Raw genomic sequence first — 19,299 nt, 5'->3', positions numbered from 1 at the left:
GAAAGTGAAACTAGCCGTCTGGTCAGGTCTAAAGGTGAAAGTGTTTTTATGATCTGAACGGTCGCAGGCAGAAGCAGGTGAGGAGTACGTAACAGACATAACTGATGATGGATCATTTAGGATCTCCTCAGGTTCAGCCTCTTCTCACAGCTGTCGTAGTAAAGGAAAAATGGAGCTCGGGGGATCCTGTGTACTAAACCATGTCTAGTTTCACCGCTCTGCTCATGTGGCCAAAGGCGACGCGAGGAACGATTAATCACTTTGTCTCTTTTAGAAAATAAACCGTGGGACAAAGCAGAAGACCTGAATAATCTATGGAGTGGTCAGTATTATTATGCATCTGTAGTCATCCCGATAACACTTTAAGACAGAAAAACAATAGACATTATTAAAGCACTGCATCATGGGTAAATGTTCCCCCTCATTATTCTGCATTTTGTAATAATTTGTCACATTTTGTAAGAACATGCACAGGGGATTGATGTCTTGTTTCAATGTAACGTGAGGCAGATCCTATCCCATTCATTCTAATACAAGATGTGAATATAAAAACAAATTACAACCAGTTCTTTCACTCCATTCACTACCTATAAAAATAATGATTATTAATTTTTCTTGAGCCAAATATGTTCTGAATATTCTAACATTCAAAATGGCACTTTTTAGACAAATACATTAAAAAAAAAATATTTGAATGATATTTTTGTCATAACATTTGCATTAGGGCTGAACGATATGGACAAAATTTTATATCTCGATGTTCATGCCAGATATCTCAATATTGATATGATATGACTATGGGTTTGGTGAAAACCAAGTATTTCTCAGAAAAATACAAACATCGTAATACAAAAGAATGTAGAAAGTGCAGTTTTATTTATAAGAACTCACTGCCAGTCATCAACATTAACATAAAGTATGAATAAATGAAATTTGCTGTGACTTCCAGAGCTGTACAGCAGGGTGAGCGCGGGGGAAATCTATATCGTTTATATTGTTGCTTTTTCGATATTAATATCTTGAATGTTCATATCTAGATATCGATATGATAATGATACAGGGTGGGGAAGCAAAATTTACAATATTTTGAGGCAGGGATTGAAAGGCAGTGTATGACCAATTAGTTTATTGAAAGTCATGAGAATTTATTTGCCACAAGAAAATTTACATCATAGAAAATGTTTTATTCTATGTGTCCTCCTTCTTTCTCAATAACTGCCTTCACACGCTTCCTGAAACTTGTGCAAGTGTTCCTCAAATATTCGGGTGACAACTTCTCCCATTCTTCTTTAATAGTATCTTCCAGACTTTCTCCTAATAGTTTTGCTCATAGTCATTCTCTTCTTTACATTATAAACAGTCTTTATGGACACTCCAACTATTTTTGAAATCTCCTTTGGTGTGACGAGTGCATTCAGCAAATCACACACTCTTTGACGTTTGCTTTCCTGATTACTCATATGGGCAAAAGTTTCGGAAAAGGTATGGATAATAGTGATAGGTATGATTATGACATCAATATATATTTGGTTTCAAAACAATTGACGTAGTGCCTGCTGAGAAAAAACAACTAAATGCTCATTGTAAATTTTGCTTCCCCACCCTGTATGTCTTTCAGCCCTAATTTGCATATCATACTTTTACATATTGCAGTAGTTATTAACCCTTTCATGTATAGTGGTCACTACAGTGGACAGATATTCCACAGCTGTACTCTTGTATATTCATGGGTTTTGTTGTTTTACTTGCATATCAGCCAACACAGTGGACGCTGATGCATCATCCCAAACACTGCAGTTCATAAAATTATTGTAACATTGCTGCTCATGATAAACCTGGTCTGCAGTAACATGTTTTAGTGTAAATCAGTTGCTTATTGTTATCAGACTGTAATTAACAGTTTTCTAGAACAAACTTTTTTTTTTGTTTTTTGCATATCCTCCTGAGACCCAGCAATGCATTTTGTCCTCTGTAGGGGACCAAAGTTCGACAGTTTTACTTAAAAAAAATGCAAAGGACATTCCATTAAAAAATCAATCAATAAATAAAAATTATTTTTAAAATGTATCTGAAAAAATGGTTGCATTATGCAGTTTCCAGTCAAGACAGTTTTTTAATGTAAAACCGCTAAAACTGTCAATTTCCAGGGTCTCAGGAGGATACAGTCTCCATGAAATGAGTAATAACTAATATTAGAGTATGATAAAATGTGAGAAAACGTTAGCGATTTAGGAATTAGCGGCATTAAAAATGTTTTTATTTTATAGTTTTCATACAGTATATCACTTTCTGATAATGAGTTTTAAATACATGTTTCTTTGCCTCAGAAATTAAATGCATGGTGTCCAGCAGAGTGGACATTTTGTGACTCCATGAAAAATAGGTTCATTAAAAAAAAATTCATTTGCATTGTTTTTTTCCTGCCTAAAGAGGAATAAAAACACTCAAGAAAAAAATATTGACTAAGGTTCTCATAATTCATGCATGAAAGGGTTAAAACCTACATGAGTTGCGCTTGCACTTTTTTGATGAAAATGTAATAATTTACTCCATAAAAACACAGCTAAAATAGATGATCAGTACAAATCATATTACAACAATTACACCATATTAACCCATTGAGCACCAGTATCGCAATATAGAAAAATAACTGAATGAAACAGACACCTTTTTTGATATTAAAATTTAATAAAAAAAAACAAAAAAAACTCCAGTACCTAAAGGGTTAACCTTCCCAAGTATTGAATTCAACCAGTGTTATAGCTGACCCTGATCTTAGTCTGTATAACTCCAAAAGGCAGTAACAAATTCAACTTTTTTATTATAATTTGTTTTACCATATTTAAGATATAATAATTCTGTAATAATCCCACAACAGAATAAGACAGTATAGAGAAAAAAAGTATAAAATGCCTAAAATGATATGCAGAAATATAAAAATGTATAAAAAATAATATATAAAGGTGCACTCAATTGAAAAACAGTAAATCTTTACATTGAAAAAGTTTAATTTGAGCCTTTATTTCTATTTAACTTGTGGTTTTCAGAGTTTCTTAAACTACAGGTTCAGTTTTAATGATTTATCCACAGACAGACTTTACAAATCAGATGATCAATAGAAGTTGAGTAATGTTTTGTACTAAATAACCCTTCCATCATCAATCATAATGGCTCGTTGTCCTGAACTCAATGGTCATGAAGAGTTTTGAACCTGTAGTTACACAGTTTTTAGATGAAAAGAAAAGAAACGAAATGAGTGTAGAAATAGCTCCCAGAAATTTTATTTAAGTAACATTTTTGTTTCTGATCTGAGAGACTAAAATGTCACTTAAATAACACTGCTGGGAGTTATAGGTGCAGTATGCTGAGCTTTTGTCTGTTTTTTATCTTTTTTTTTTTTTTTTTTTTATGCCTCGAGTTTGATTTTTAATCTGACGCCGAACAAGTTCAGTAACAAGTTCAGCTTTTATTCTATTTTGTTTTATTGTATTTAAGATAAGATAATCCTGTATTAATCCTGCAACAGGGGGAATGTGTTACAGCAGCCTAAAGAATAGTAATATTAGAAGGATTAAAATAAAAATACAAGAAGTAAAATAGTGTAAAACTATATACAATAGGGCTGTGTATCAGCAAGATTCTGGCAATACGATACAAATCACAATACTAGGATCACGATACGATATTTCACGATATATCTTGGTACTGTTAAAAAGGCAATTTTTTGTTTGTTTCATTCTTAAAAATGATTATTTCCGTGAAGAATTGAATTACACCAGAAATCTCCACAAATACTAAACATATTTTTATTTCATCCCAACAGGATCTAATGTTATATCTCAAAATGTTCCTGTGTTCAAACTGAAATTCCGTTTTACAGACATTACAGTTTAAGATCCTGCTCAAATATTCATATTCTATTAGTTCCGAACTAACATCAGAACATTATTTTAGTCCAATCCCAACAAAGGAACTAACATTATTTAATGAAAGAGTGTTAAATAATAATAAATAAAATATAAAAAAAAAACAAAAAACAAAAATGAACCTCCACAATATCTGCATTTCAATAAATACTTAAAAATATGGATACAGTACTTTTTAATATCGATACAGTATTGTGAAAGGAAATATTGTGATATATTGCAGAACCGATATTTTCTTACACCCCTAGGCAACAATGGCAATATTGTTATAAAGGACTAAAAAAACCCATGTATTTTATTTTACCAACTTATTACATAATATATTTTTTCATTTTGTGACATAGTATTATTATTCTGGTACGTAGGTAGCCTTTGTTGATCATTTGCAGTTTTTGTGTCTAATGATTTCATAATGTTCACAGTGATTTATCAGTGTCAGGTGCTGATGTAGGAGTGGCTTTGGTTCTCTCTTCTACTAATTTCTCACAAGAATCAATGTTGAATGAACAAGCAGCACAAAGACAGCAAATCTCACCTATTAACACCACATCCCACTATTATCATTGCTAATGGATGGCGGGTGAATTAGTTGGCACGCTCTAGGATTGAGCTGTATTTAAAGACCGATGGAGGGTGATTTATCTGATCAACATTTCTACAGGCAGCGGCTTTAAGGCGTTCGTGTCGTTCCTGAAAAAGGCAGCGGGACAAAGACGAGCTCTGCTGTGTGTAAATCTGCACAGGTTTCGTGCTCGGTGATGTATTCGTCGACACCTGCGGCCGCATCTTTTACCCGAGAGATAAACGTCACATGTGACATGTTTATAGAGGTCAGATAAGGGGTTAATGTGTGATGCTCAGCCCAGAGACAATTCCATCATGAATACACACACACACATAAAATACTCTCTAATACAAACATACACAAGACAAATTAGCTGCTTTTTTTTTTTTTTTTTTTAAAACTACGATTGATAAATCACAAGCACACAACATATTTAAGACGCCGTCACCCCCCCACACTAGCTGACACTCCTACTCGCCGTGTTGACCTTTTGGCATGCATAATGAAGCCGTTGTATCACTCCAGTAAACTGCTAATTAAATTGGGCTGAAACAGCAGCTTGCCTGGATAGTGGAAAGTGCCGATTAGGCCTCTTTGTGCTTTAATTAAAATCTATTGCCGAGGTTTTCCTTGCAATAGGTTTAACACACAAATACAGAAACACACCCACACGTACCACATTTTGAAATACATGGAAAAAGTCCAAGTTGTAGTTCGGCTTTCTGTACGACTCTGCTTGTTCATGGGTCTTAATCTTAATAAGAAATAAATAAGATGGTTCCATTTTATGTGCTCTGCCAAAATGTAGGTTTTAATCAAAATGGGAGTAAATAACCCATGTAGAAGTCTGAATGTCTGTTTCTGTGTGCTGGATTTGTTTAAGTGAAAGTTTAATTACTTTGTGTTTTAGCCCTTCATCCACCTGATAATGTATAAATATAAAACTGTCCCCCCTCCCTCCATCACAGCCTCAGTTGGCCATCCCCTCTCCTTCACCTGAGCAGCAGAAGGTCACAGTGGGCAGCCCCTCCTGCAGCTTTATGAGCCTTATAATTAAAACAGGGAGTAAATAGTGGAGGGAGTGAAGGGCTGCCCTATAACTCTTCCCCGACTTATCACTGCGTCACCAAAGCGGGGAGATATCTGTTACTTTTTCGTGCAAAAACTCCTCTGCTTAGGGGAATTTTTTAGGGGCATGAGAGCTTCGGTCGACAGTTCTGCGGCCAAAGGGTGTTTTCTGGTTTGGTCTTTCGGGGTTTACCTCCAGGCTTTTCGCTGGCCGATTCACAGGAAGTGAGAGTACACGACAAATCAGCGTCTAAGTCAAGGACTGATGGACGGGCTCTGTTGTGGAGATTTAACTTATGACCTTCAGGGTCGTCAGAGTCTCTTAAACTACAGGCTCAGTTTGGATGATTTATTGATATGGGGACTTTACAAATCAGGGCAAGTCAACGAGAGATCAACACAGGATTAGTAATGTTTGTGTACCAACGAACCCCACACATCTGTCACAGTGGCCCGTTATAAGTGTATTCAGCGATTTTTAACAGGTAAATACAGGGTGGCCCATCAATCTCCATACATAGGAGACATAATACATTCCATACATATATGGTTCTAACATGTATTTCTTTATATTTCTTCTTTATAGTTCTTCAGCAGTGGAGGACACGCATTGAAATGTGTTCATGACAAAATGGCAGTCATATAGAGCATATTATATACATAAAAATGGTTTATGTCAAGAAACGTTTATTTTTCCTATGTATGGAGACTTATGGGACACCCTGTACACCATCCCTAACTGAAATGACAGTAGAAAAAGCTCCCAGATGTTATATTTAACCCATAAAGACTCAGTGCTACTTCTGTGACAGTTCCTAAATTAATTTTTCTCTAGATTTAACCTTCCTTAAGTGATTTATTTCCATTTTTCATAATATTATCCTCTCCATATTGCGTTTTTTCAGTGAAAATCAGATGTTTTTTGATATTTTAATTCACTGATCATCTGGGGCGCCGCAAAGGGGGGGGTGGGGGGTATTTAGGACTGTTTAAAACCGACAAAGTCTTTTTCCTGTTTTTTTTTTTTATTTTTCCCACAAATTTTTTTCCAGTTTTTCTTTCCCACAAATTTTTTTTCCTGGTATGTTTTTTTCTCCACTAAATTTTTTTCCTGGCATTTTTTTCCCACTACATTTTTTTCCTGGTATTTTTTTGCCCCACAATTTTATTAATTTTTTTTTTTTACTGGTATTTTTTTCCCCCACAAATTTTTTTTCCTGGTATTTTTTCCTCACTACATTTTTTTCCCAGTATTTTTTTCCCAGTATTTTTTTCCCTACTAAATTTTTTTCCTCACTAATGTTTTTTTCCTAGTATTTTTTTTCCCCCATTAATTTTTTTTCCTGGTATTTATTTTTCCCCACTAAATTTTTTTCCTGTTTTTTGTCCCCCCCCCCCCCCCCCCCCCCCCCCCCCCACACACACACACACACACACACAACAAATTTACAATTTTTTTTTCCCACTACATTTTTTTCCTGGTATTTTTTTGCCACACTCATTTTTTTCCTGGTGTTTTTTTCCCCACTAAATTTTTTTCTGTTTTTTTTCCCACCAAGTCTTTTTATGGTTTTTTATTTTTCCCATTGCCAGTTTGGACATACATTTCCCCACTCGTCCCCTTGTTGAGATTTTTGTGTTGTGAATGTTTTTTTGTTTTTATTTTTGTTAAAGCAATTATTTTACTTTTTACATGTAGTGCAGTGATCACAGTGTGGGATGTGGGGCTGCTGGACCCCTAAAGGCTGGGGTGCCGTAAAGGGGGTTTAAACATGACAAATTCATTCAAGCTTTGGAGTAAAACAGAGGCATAGAAGGGAGTCAGATGTCCAAAGTCAAGGTTCACTTTCGGTTTCACACCAGTTACTGCACTTATTGAACACACCCCCACATACATATTTGTAATACCCCAATTGCTTGTGGCGCCCCAGCTGATCATATACTTTAATCATGCTGAGATTATATTTGAGGGTTATCATACCAAAAACAGAGAAAACTTAATAAAAGTAACCTTTACAGTAAAGTATATCATTAACCAAACATAAACCAAGTGTCTCCATCCACTGTCATTGATCCAACTCCATGGTTTTACTGATGAATTAATATTGTAGCAGATGACGGTGTTTCCACGTTCACTACGGAGCCTCTGACGTCCAAATGGGTCATATCTGATGACCATGAAAAGATGACAAACTGTATTTTACATCAATTATTTACATGTATTGATAGGATTAATGGATCAACAGTGATTTAGCTTTTTATATCAGTAAATGATTCTGGTGACTGGTGGATGTTTGGGTCTTTATGGGTTAAGCAGCATTTACAGGGTGGGGAAGCAAAATTTACAATGAACATTTAGTTGTTTTTTCTCAGCAGGCACTACGTCAATTGTTTTGAAACCAAACATATATTGATGTCATAATCATACCTAACACTATTATCCATACCTTTTCCGAAACTTTGGCCCATATGAGTAATCAGGAAAGCAAACGTCAAAGAGTGTGTGATTTGCTGAATGCACTCGTCACACCAAAGGAGATTTCAAAAATAGTTGGAGTGTCCATAAAGACTGTTTATAATGTAAAGAAGAGAATGACTATGAGCAAAACTATTACGAGAAAGTCTGGAAGATACTATTAAAGAATGGGAGAAGTTGTCACCCGAATATTTGAGGAACACTTGCGCAAGTTTCAGGAAGCGTGTGAAGGCAGTTATTGAGAAAGAAGGAGGGCACATAGAATAAAAACATTTTCTATTATGTCAATTTTCTTGTGGCAAATAAATTCTCATGACTTTCAATAAACTAATTGGTCATACACTGTCTTTCAATCCCTGCCTCAAAATATTGTAAATTTTGCTTCCCCACCCTGTACTTAGATAATATTATTGGAAGTTTTTTGCTGTATTATGCTGAGCCTTTGTCTGATTCACGCTTTGAGTTTAATGTTTGATCCAACACTTGTAGAAGCTTCTCTGATGTCTAAACCCACACCATGTCAATCTGAAAAAAAAAACCCAAAACAAAAAAAAACTGATCACTGGTCAACATGAACAGCCTGACTCCTCACTTTTCCCTCTCCTACCTGGACAAACTGAACACATACGCCACTAACATGTTGTAAACCGTTCTTTGGCTGTGACTTCTAAACATATTCCTCTCTGTTTACATTATTTTCCATCCATCCATATATTATTCACATTTCATTACACTCTATTTGTCTCATAATAATTTAATTGCACAGATACCTGCTATAATTTTCTGTGTTTCCAACAATAAAAACCTTGAACCGTGAGATGCTGTAAAAATCGATTTATAAATCCCTGAGATTATTTCATTACTGTTTGCCAATGTACCAAGTGCTTATATTGCATTTCCCATAATGCTGTTGTTTTTCTCTTTTCTCTGAAAGGCTTTATTTGTATTAATCTTATGCTTCCCATGTGAAATATATATATTTATAATGTCTGCCCTACTCCCATGTACCTTTAATGACAGAATTTTTTAGATCATGAATCAATTATTTGGCAAATTTACCCAATATTGTCAATTAATAGTTAAATTCATAAACCTAACATTGGTTTAATCAATTAACCAACATGATAAGTAAATCAAAAAAGAGAAAATAAAATAAATTAAGTGTGTAGGAGGAATATAACATTTGGCATTACAATGAAAATCTAGTTGATATTTTATGAATATACCTGCTGTAAAAATTATCTCTGTAGTAAATGTTTTTTTTTTTTTTTTATCTATGTGCTCTTTGCTGCTGAATGTATCTCTTTCATAATTTAATTTAAAAAGTTAAAAGTCCTTTATTTGTCTTTACTACAGTTGTAACGAAACAGATGAGGCGACTCTAGACAAACAAGAAAAATACTAAACTAAATATTAACCTAAATTAAAATGATGTTAAAAGCACAATAGTAGTTGAAATATTAAGCAATAATGAAAAATGAAACCAAAAATGTGTCTGCATCTGTGCTTACAGTTGCGGAAAAAATTATTTGACCACCTTTTATTTTCTTCAATTTCTTGTTCATTTTAATGCCTGGTAAAAATAAAGGTACATTTGTTTAGACAAATATAACGATAACAACAAAAAATAGCTCAGAAGAGTTTAATTTCAGAGCTGATATCTATCCATTTTCCATGGTTTTCTTGATAATAACTAAAATCACTTCAGTTCTTACACCAATAGTTATGGCATTGTACTGACAAAAACAGTGCTTTTAGGCATTCCATGTTTTCTTTTTTGTTTTAGTCACATGACACACACAGTAGTACTTGATTGCATAACCATTGTTTTGATGACTTTTGATGGTCTAATAATTTTTTCTGCGACTGTATGTGCAGAATTTGTTAAGGTGTGTGTGTATGTGATTGTAACTGATGTCATATTTTGTTGTTTTTTTTTCCAGGACATCGCATCCCAGAAGTTTTCCATGCCGTCCCCTGTCCGCACCGTTATTGCTGCCGACTTTGACAACGACAACGAGCTGGAGGTGTTCTTCAATAACATCGCCTACAGAGGCCCTTCTGCCAACAGGCTCTTTAGGTAGAAATACTGTAACACATAACACACACTCATGTGGAAGTATAATCTTAAGTTTTTATAGCACTTTAATGATGAGCTTAATGGACTACTCTTGAGCCTTGATTTAATATTCTAAAACCGGGTTTGGAAGCTGAGAAGAATTTAAAATTCCCAGCCAAGGATACTTATCAAGTCTGGCATCCCGCCTCCTCCTCCACACATGAATGAATCTTTCATTAAGACAGTTTTAGGTCTCTTTTTGGCTTGCAGTTTGGCTTCCTTTCCAGATAATATTAATGAACTCCGCTTTAAAAATGCAATACATGATACATATCAATTGTTTTGAAAATAAACCCATCCTGTCTGAATAAAAATCTGATCTGGCTTATTTTTCTAAACAGGATGCAGAAGTAATGATGAATTTTGCCATGAGCTGGTGGGTCAATTCATCCAGAATATCAGTGATCACTTAAAGTCTCACAGATTTCCTAGATGAGAATATTTCTCCTGCCAGGTCATTGGAGGGGAATTTGTCTTCCTGGACATGATGATGGTGGGACAGGGGTCACTGCTCCACAGCCCACGGCTCTGTCGTTATCTAGTATGAAGATGAATCAGCTAATTTAATTCTGTTCTCTGGCAAAGAAAAAGAAAACGCTCAAACTATTGTGCCTGAGCTAATTAATTCAATACAACTAATCAATATTTAGCTGAGTTGAGGGGTTTAACAGCCAAGATCAGCACATTACTGCGCTGTGAAATAAAACTATAACTTCAACAAAGTTTGATGTGGTCTCAGCCCAAACCTGCATGTTTTTTCTCGAAATGAGGAATGTATTGTGAGAGCAACAACACAGTCATACTGATTGTAAAATTAATTGTTACTTTGTATTAAGACAGGATTTGCAAGCACTATAAGTAGTATTTTATTTCAATTAAAAAGTTTAAGAGACCTAAAATGCATAACATTTTAATGAGTAAAGCATTATTTAATTTTAAAAGGCACAACTGTAGTTAGTCAAAGGGTAGTTAATGAGTGTAATAGCAGATTGTGTAAAGTGAGATCATTGCCACAAAAAAAGTATTTAGTTGTTTTCTTAATGGTTTGGGGTTTCAGATACACAACAAGACAATTTGATTTTGCAGAGATGTTTTTAGACGCTTGCTTGCCTAGATTATATTCACCACAGTGAAAAACCCAAACACTAAAACAAATAGAGCAAATACTAACACTGATGTTCAAAAGGGAGGTCAGGAACAGTCATCAAACAGGGCAGAGTTAAAAAAAAATATAACTATTCACAGTACTTTATCAGCAACACATTTATTATGTTTGCAGATATTGATATATAGCACTTGTGTATTTTTTTCATAGTAGCAGCTGCTTTTTTTTTTTTCTTCTTTTGAGAAAATGCTAAAATGGAAAAAAAAACAACAACAACAAAAAAACAAGGTGCCTTATCTCTTAATGGCAAAGAATCCTTTACAAACAATCTGGACCTGGACACCTGTAATGTTTAAGACTATTGTAGTTACAGGTATGTACAGACACATTTTCTAATTATATTATTATATCCTTATTTCAACTAGATGAAATTCTCAGGGATAATAAATCTGCAACAAACTACTCTCCCACCGCGAAAATAAATAGAACATCTAATTGTAAATAATTGCAAAATTATCAAATATACATGTAATAATTTTGCATATAAGAAATGCATTTACATTTACATTTATGCATTTGGCTGACGCTTAATACCAAAACCATTTACATGGGGATGATTAACAATTAAGCTCTCTCTCTCTCTGTCTCTCTCTCTCTCTGTACTTTATTTGTAAAGCACTTTAAAACATCCACAGTGGACCAAAGTGCTTTACGGAAGAATAAATAAAAACCAAAACAAAAGAATAAATTACAAGAATAAAATAAAAGACATAAAACAGTTGTACATTTAAAAACAGTCATACAGAAGAATAAAAAAGCTAAATAAAAGAATAAAATACAAACAAAATACAATTCCACTATTATTACTATTGTTATTTCACTCATATAAGTTACATCCTCACACATCTTGAGGATAGCAAGATGAAAATGATATATTATATTACACTCTGTTGCCCATAAAATTACAATCAAGAATTTATACCTGTTCTCATGAAACGCTTGTGATAATGTGATTTATTTTGATAGAAAAAAAGTGTAACTGGGTCTCAGTGTGTAATCACTGCATTTGGTCAAAGGTGATTACTGATGTGTAGAAATAGGAATAAAAAAGAGGAATTTGTCTGAAAACAACGTTATTCCAACTTTATAAGAAAAAAATGTTAGGCCACCTTTGTTTTCTTCAATTTCTTGTTCATTTTAATGCCTGGTACAACTAAAGGTACATTTGTTTGGACAAATATAATGATAACAACAAAAATAGCTCATAAGAGTTGAATTTCAGAGCTGATATCTAGCCATTTTCCATGTTTTCTTGATAAGAAGCAAAATCACTTAAATTCTTACATCAATATCTATGGCATTGTTCTGACAAAAACAGTGCTTTTAGGGATTCCATGTTTTCTTTTCTGTCTGTTTTAATCACATGATACACACAGGAGTTAGTACTTGATTGCGAAACCATTGCTTTTAATGACTTTTGATGGTCTAATAATTTTTTCCGCGACTGTATAGCAACATCATCTGACAAATATCACATGATTTAGGGACATATGTATCATGTATTGCAATTCTTTATACTTTATATAAGGTTTGACTATCCTTTACCGAATGCAGACATATGAGCATAAATCCGTTGTGTATTATTTCATACTGTGGTTTGTGAGTAGTTGCATCATTGCTTTGACAGAGTCAGCAGGAGAGAGCATGGAGACCCCCAGATAGAGGAGCTGAATATCGGGGAGGCATCAGAGCCTGAGGGACGAGGAACAGGTGAGTGATGCAGAACAGACCAACATCTATGAATATTAGATTCAAGACCCAACATCTTTGCTGTTATTCCCACAAACTGACATTAGATGGCAGCAGAACTTCACTTAGGATTCCAGTTTCCTCAAGTGTTTTACTAAAGATAAAGGACTGGTTCCACATAATTAGTTCTATGACTGGAGAAACATTATGCGCATATTTCCTTGCATGGAGATAATTAATATTATATTGGTTGGAGTGCTTAATTGCGTCATTACTGTGATGGATCTGCAGGAGCTGTGGCGACAGACTTTGATGGTGATGGGCGCCTGGAGCTGCTGGTGTCTCATGGTGAAAGTGCAGCACAGCCACTGTCCATCTACAAAGTCAACCATGTGAGCAGTTGTGAGACATTCAGGACGTCTAAATATGGGTTTGACATTCAAGAGGTCATGTGATGCCATTCTTCTCTCTCTCTCGCTCTCTTTCTCTCTGTGGCGAAGGGTGCTGCCAACTCATGGCTGCGTGTGATTCCTCGGACCAAGTTTGGTGCTTTTGCCAGAGGGGCTAAAGTGGTGGTCTACACAAAAAAGACCGGCCCACATACACGCATCATCGACGGCGGCTCCGGGTACCTGTGTGAGATGGAGCCTGTAGCCCACTTCGGCCTCGGTAAGTCTGTCAAAAACTGTAGGAATCCAATTTGTGATTTCTGAGTGGGTAAATATTCACCTACTTATGAAAACAACAACTTTTATTAATTTTTTGGACTAATTTGCACATTGTGTATTCTATGTCATTTTAGTTCGGGGTCCACATCCAGTATAATTTGATATCAAGTGGGCCAGACCTTTAAAATAATAGCATAATAACCTTTACATCAGTGTATTTCAACCTTGGGGTCGGGACCCCACGTGGGGTCGTCTGGAATTCAAATGGGGTCACCTGAAATTTGTAGTAATTGATTAAAAAAACAACAACAACAACAACAACTTATTAAAGTGGCAAGGTCTCACTGTAAAAGGACTGAAGTTCTTCCAATGCAAACTTTGGTGCTACTGGTGGATAACCTGTAAATAAGACCCTCTTTCCTCCTCATTTCAGTTTAACCCCTTGAACAATGGTTTCAGATGTTTGTGGTGGAAGATTTTATCAGTTTGAGAAAGAACAGACTGCACCACACAACTTAAAAAGGGGATTGGGAACAGTTAATGCAGTGTTTTTAACCTTAGGGTCACGACCCACGGCCTTTATAATTATAACCATAGTGACATGGTTGTTACTGGTTGTATTGCTGATACTTTCTTGTGAGGGTCTTCACCACCTTCTTCTCTTGCTTTCTCCCCTTCAACCCCCCCCCCCCCCCCCAATGTCAGGTCCAGCATTGAAATGTGGTTCAATAAAACTCATAATAAACACAGTAGAATATCAGGGGGAGCTTCATATACTTTATGAAGTTACCCTTGGCAAAACAAATTTGTTCAGCACCAAAAGGTAGCCAGACTACCACTCTGCTGTTAGGATGCTGGACAAGACAAGTTAAAAAAAAAAAAAAAAAAAAAAAGTAGCACTGGATCTTTGTGGGTTAATGATCAAAACCACTCAATACTCCCTGTTCTACATATTGTCTTGCGAAAGTGAAAACAGTTACATTTTCTCATTTTATTTTGTTTGACCAGCGGCTCAAATTGTAATGATAAAAAATAAAGAAGAACGGTAAATCCTCCCAGATGGGACGCTGTAACAACTTTGCTTCCTGACAACTTATAACTTAATAAACTTATTATATATTAATTTGTCTTTTGAGAGTCAACACACTGGTGAAGCTGTCAGTGGTGCTGTCTACACTGGGACAGAATAGACCAGACAGGGACAGGCAAAGTACGCATCACAGCAAGAAATGGAAGACTCCATGTGGAAAGCATTGTTTAAATACCTACAGCCTGATTGGACACCCAGGGGAGGGGACGCTGTGGGAGGGATCTGGGTGAAAATGTGGGAGAGATGGGGGACAGGTGCTGGAGTTGGATGCCGGCCGGAACGAGCTCCTTCTCTGACTGTCCCTCCACGACAGTCAGCTGGTGTCCATCCAGACCTGGTAGCCCACCCACAGCTGGTCTCTGGCCCCGTTTAGTGGATCTGTTCTCTATCAGGACCGTCCACGCACAGATCAGCTGTTAGGGCCTTCAACAGCAATGCCTGATTAAACATAACACACTCAAAAGGGTGAACTTTCCACACTGTTTTGGCTTTAAAACAGAGCTCCACAAAGGCAGAAAACACCACTTCTGGTAGACATGTGAGAAAACCCCCTCAGCGGTAAATGAGAGGGTGTCATGTGGGAGCAGAACAGGTGAAATATTCTTTGGCTCTCAGTCGGCACACCTGCTGAGTAGATCGCTGTCTGGCAAGGTAACTCAAGATCTGTTTACATTAGAAATGCCACTTTAATTAAAGGCTGCAGAGGCCCTCTGGAGAGGGGCTTTCTCTATGCCTGATTAAAATAGTTAATGGACAGAGGAGTAGGGTTTGTCTGCACTGAAGCAAAAAACACTGACATGTTACAGCTTTTACTGAAAGGACAGAGTTAGACGATCGTATGTGTTCTCTGTGTGATACATGTGTGATGTTTGTCAGATAAAAATACTGTATAAGTTAAGTACACTGTTGCCAATAAAGTTGGAATAATTTTTTCAGACACTTTCCTCTTTTTATTCCCATTTAGTAATCACTTCGGACCAGGTAAGATGATTACATACTGAGTCCCACTTACACTTTATCTATCAAGAATAAATAAAATTTGTTATAATCGTTTCATGGGAAGAGGTAAAAATATTTTATTTCAATTTTATGGGCAACAGTGTGTAGAACAATATTATTACCTCCACCAGGAAGTATTGTGATCACTTTGCTTTTGGTGTTTGTTTGTTTGTTAGCAACTTTACAGGAAAACTATCTCAACTATTTTTGCCAAATTGTACCCACCGATAGGCCTAGGCCCTGGGACAAACCCATTTAGTTTTGGGCCAAGAAGGCCAAAGTTCAAGGTCACAGCAAGGTCACAAAATCTCAAATTTTCCTATCTCTCATCATTGAGCAATTTTCGAAAATTCATAAAAAATTCAAAACGACTCCGATTAGCCTCCACTTTGATACACCCATAGCTTAGAACAATATCTTGTATCTTGCACAAAATTGTCCACATCCACTGTGGAATGTGGACTCTGTGGACATTTCAATTTAACACTGAAAATCCTATTTATGACATTTTTCATTATAACTCAACAAATGTTGATTGGAATTTAATATAATTTGACAAACACATGACTGGTACCAAGCTTCAACTTTTTCTGCTGTATGGAACAACCTTGAAACTGTTTAATTTAAAAAGAAATAGTCGATCCACACATGCACACCATTCAGGGCGCTTGGCAGAGGTTTGCATTCTCTGAACACTTGTTTTCATCTTGTTGTCCTCTTGTTGTATGAAGATGAAACTTGAAATATTATGAAATAACAATAGTATTGGTGGAATGAAATTAAATTTTGTGTATGTTTTCATCTCACATAAATATATACATATATATATATATATATATACATATATATATATATATATATATATATATATACATATACACACAGCATTTCTTAAATGGCAAATTATTACCCCGCCCCCTGAAGTGGAGACAAGGGGCATTGTTTTTGGTTCAGTTTGTTTCTTTGTTTGTTTGTTAACATTTTAGCAGCAAAACTATTGGTTGAATTCATACCAAATTGGGTTTATAGATTGCCAGCGACCAAGAACAGATGTCATTAAATTTTGGGAAATATAGGTCAAAGTTCAAATATTTTATGAATTTTTTATTCCCATTTACTTATAATGGGCAAAATTTCATCTCTATAAAAACATCCATTTTGTTTAAATTTACTTCAAACTTCACACATATATAGAGACAACTGATAAGCTAACATCAGCACATGCATAGACATGACATCAGCTGGATTGATGCCAAAATAAGCTACAATACATGTGAGGGGTGGAGTTTGTTGTGCCTGGCACCAATTGTTACATATGCATTTAATAAATTTGCAGTTGTGTACAGCTAGATATTGTATTATTATATTTTGTGTATATGTTTTCACTTGCATTACCAGGTAGGGACGTGGCCACAAATGTTGAGGTATACTGGCCTGACGGTCGCTCAGTGGCCCGACCCCTGGAGCCCTCGGAGATCAATTCTGTTCTGGAGATTCACTATCCAAAAGACGAGGAGGAAGTCACTCCAACCGAGGAGATAGAGGTATAACAGAGCATTCACATGGATGAATAATAGATGAAAATAATAAGCCTTAATTCTGCATTTTATGTACCTTTATGTCTAAGTGACTGTGACAGACAGCAAAAGAAGCAGGACTGATCATCTGAAATTCAGTACACATGAATCAATACAATGCTCTGATTTATTCTGGGGCTGTCTTCACATCAGTGTAATCTCAGTATAGTGACAGATGAATGAAAAATGAAGGGAGAAAACAGCATTTCATCAAAGCAACAGCACATCAAACCTCTAGGAAAGTAATTATGCTTTTACATTCATTTGTCAAATACCTCTTATATTTTATCTCTTTATTTACACATATATAATAAGAATAGTGATTACAAAAAATAATTAAGAAGGGAATGTATAGCAGAATTGCCTAAAATACCTCCAGGGGTTCCACAAGACAGACAATATATTAGAGAAATTAATTACTGCAATATGGTATGCACAGTTTGCATGCATTTAGCAACAATAGATGTGTAATTAAACATACAGTGTTCACACATAGCTTTAAATGACTTTTTAAGCTTCTTGTTTCTCATGAGGTTAACCATGTCTTGCAGTGTGGTCATGGCTTTGCTCTAAATGAAAATGGCCGATGCACTGGTGAGTTAAACGAACCAACCTGTTTAACAGTCTGTGCTTGTGTACTTGTTTAATGTCCTTAAGAAAAGTGTCTCTGCCCCCCCCCCCGCCTTCCCCTTTAGATAAAGATGAGTGTACCCAGTTCCCTTCTGTGTGCCCCCCTGACCGCCCCATCTGCACCAACACCTATGGCAGCTATAAGTGCCGCGCCAAGAGGAGATGCAATCAGGGCTTTGAGCCCAACGATGATGGGTCAGCCTGCGTGGGTGAGTGGTCCTGGCAGACCCTGGGTAGACTAGTTGGATTACCAAGATCAGGAGAACAAAGAAAGCACTGCCAGAGAACGAGATGCATTAAGCTGCCTTAATTACACTGGTTTTGAGTAAAGGCTTAGAGGTGCTAACATTCCTCTGACTGTGTCCCTTCTCTGCACCCCGCTGTCTTGCATGACTAACTCCTCCATGTGAATGAGTTCTTTTCAGCCGTTAAGACGCAGATGTTGGCTAACTTTTCCGTGCCCTCTCATACGTCTCTTTTTCTACAGCGCAGGTGGCTTACTTTGGGGGGACGCGGTCATCAGGGGAACGCAAGTGGTCAGGCCTTTCCCGCTGGCTGCTTTCGTTCTGTGTTCTACCACTGCTTTCCACTCATCTGCAGACCGGACTACTGTAGCTGCTGCTGTCCTCTCTCCTCTGCTGAATTGGGGATGTACAGAAACTCTTAAAGCAAACTTTTATCAGAACCATCTTCTTCATCCTAAAAAAAAAACAGCCTCTCTATGGATCCTTGCTATCAGTTTTCATACAGTCCTGCCTCCTTCTCACTGCTGCTACGTGTCCCCTCTTGGTTCCCGGCCCCCTCTGGACTGTGAAGAAGCACATAGGGAGCATGCCCGCTGGGAGCAATGGGGTTCAGAACTAACTGTGTCACACCCACAGAGTCTTTAACGTCATCTCCTGGCACTTATCTTAGTGGGACCTGAACTGAGGCCAATTCAATAAGTGGAGCTGCAGCGTATAAACCACTGCACATACAGCAGACAGATCTCCTGGCTCCACAGACCACATTCATTAGAGACACGCTGAGGCCCCATCTGTATCTCCTCCACGCCACTATGTTAATCCTTACAGTGTCACTCTTGTACTTATTGTGGGTTTACTAGGATGCTGAGGAACACTGGGCCGACGAGCTTTAGGTTCTGTGCGTGTGTGTTTGTGTTTGTGTGTGAGTGTACTGCGTCTGAAAAGGCACTCGTAACGAAACATATGCCATGCCATCTGTCTCCATTGGTAGGTTACATTTTATTACCTATGAATAATACAACGGCACAGTGAAGAAGATATAAACATGTGTGGGAGAGAACAGGAAGTGGCAGAAGTTTAAG

General features: G+C 36.5%; 1 protein-coding gene across 1 annotated transcript in view; it reads left to right on the top strand.

Annotated features, from left to right (window-relative positions):
- crtac1b (cartilage acidic protein 1b) overlaps positions 1 to 18,685 on the top strand; it is a 43,395-nt gene extending 24,710 nt beyond the window's left edge. Inside the window, exons 8-14 of the mRNA XM_030155156.1 lie at positions 9,979 to 10,115; positions 12,947 to 13,029; positions 13,300 to 13,400; positions 13,509 to 13,681; positions 17,168 to 17,309; positions 17,894 to 17,936; positions 18,460 to 18,685. Coding sequence (XP_030011016.1) covers positions 9,979 to 10,115; positions 12,947 to 13,029; positions 13,300 to 13,400; positions 13,509 to 13,681; positions 17,168 to 17,309; positions 17,894 to 17,936; positions 18,460 to 18,587 — 807 coding nt within the window. The 3' untranslated portion in view covers positions 18,588 to 18,685. The remainder of the gene's footprint in view (positions 1 to 9,978; positions 10,116 to 12,946; positions 13,030 to 13,299; positions 13,401 to 13,508; positions 13,682 to 17,167; positions 17,310 to 17,893; positions 17,937 to 18,459) is intronic.
- The last annotated feature ends 614 nt before the right edge of the window (positions 18,686 to 19,299 follow it).

The sequence above is a fragment of the Sphaeramia orbicularis genome, chromosome 15 (genome assembly GCF_902148855.1).
Source record: "Sphaeramia orbicularis chromosome 15, fSphaOr1.1, whole genome shotgun sequence".
Lineage (NCBI taxonomy): Eukaryota > Metazoa > Chordata > Actinopteri > Kurtiformes > Apogonidae > Sphaeramia > Sphaeramia orbicularis.
Note: the sequence above shows the minus strand (reverse complement) of the source record. Positions and strands in the feature narration are given on the sequence as shown.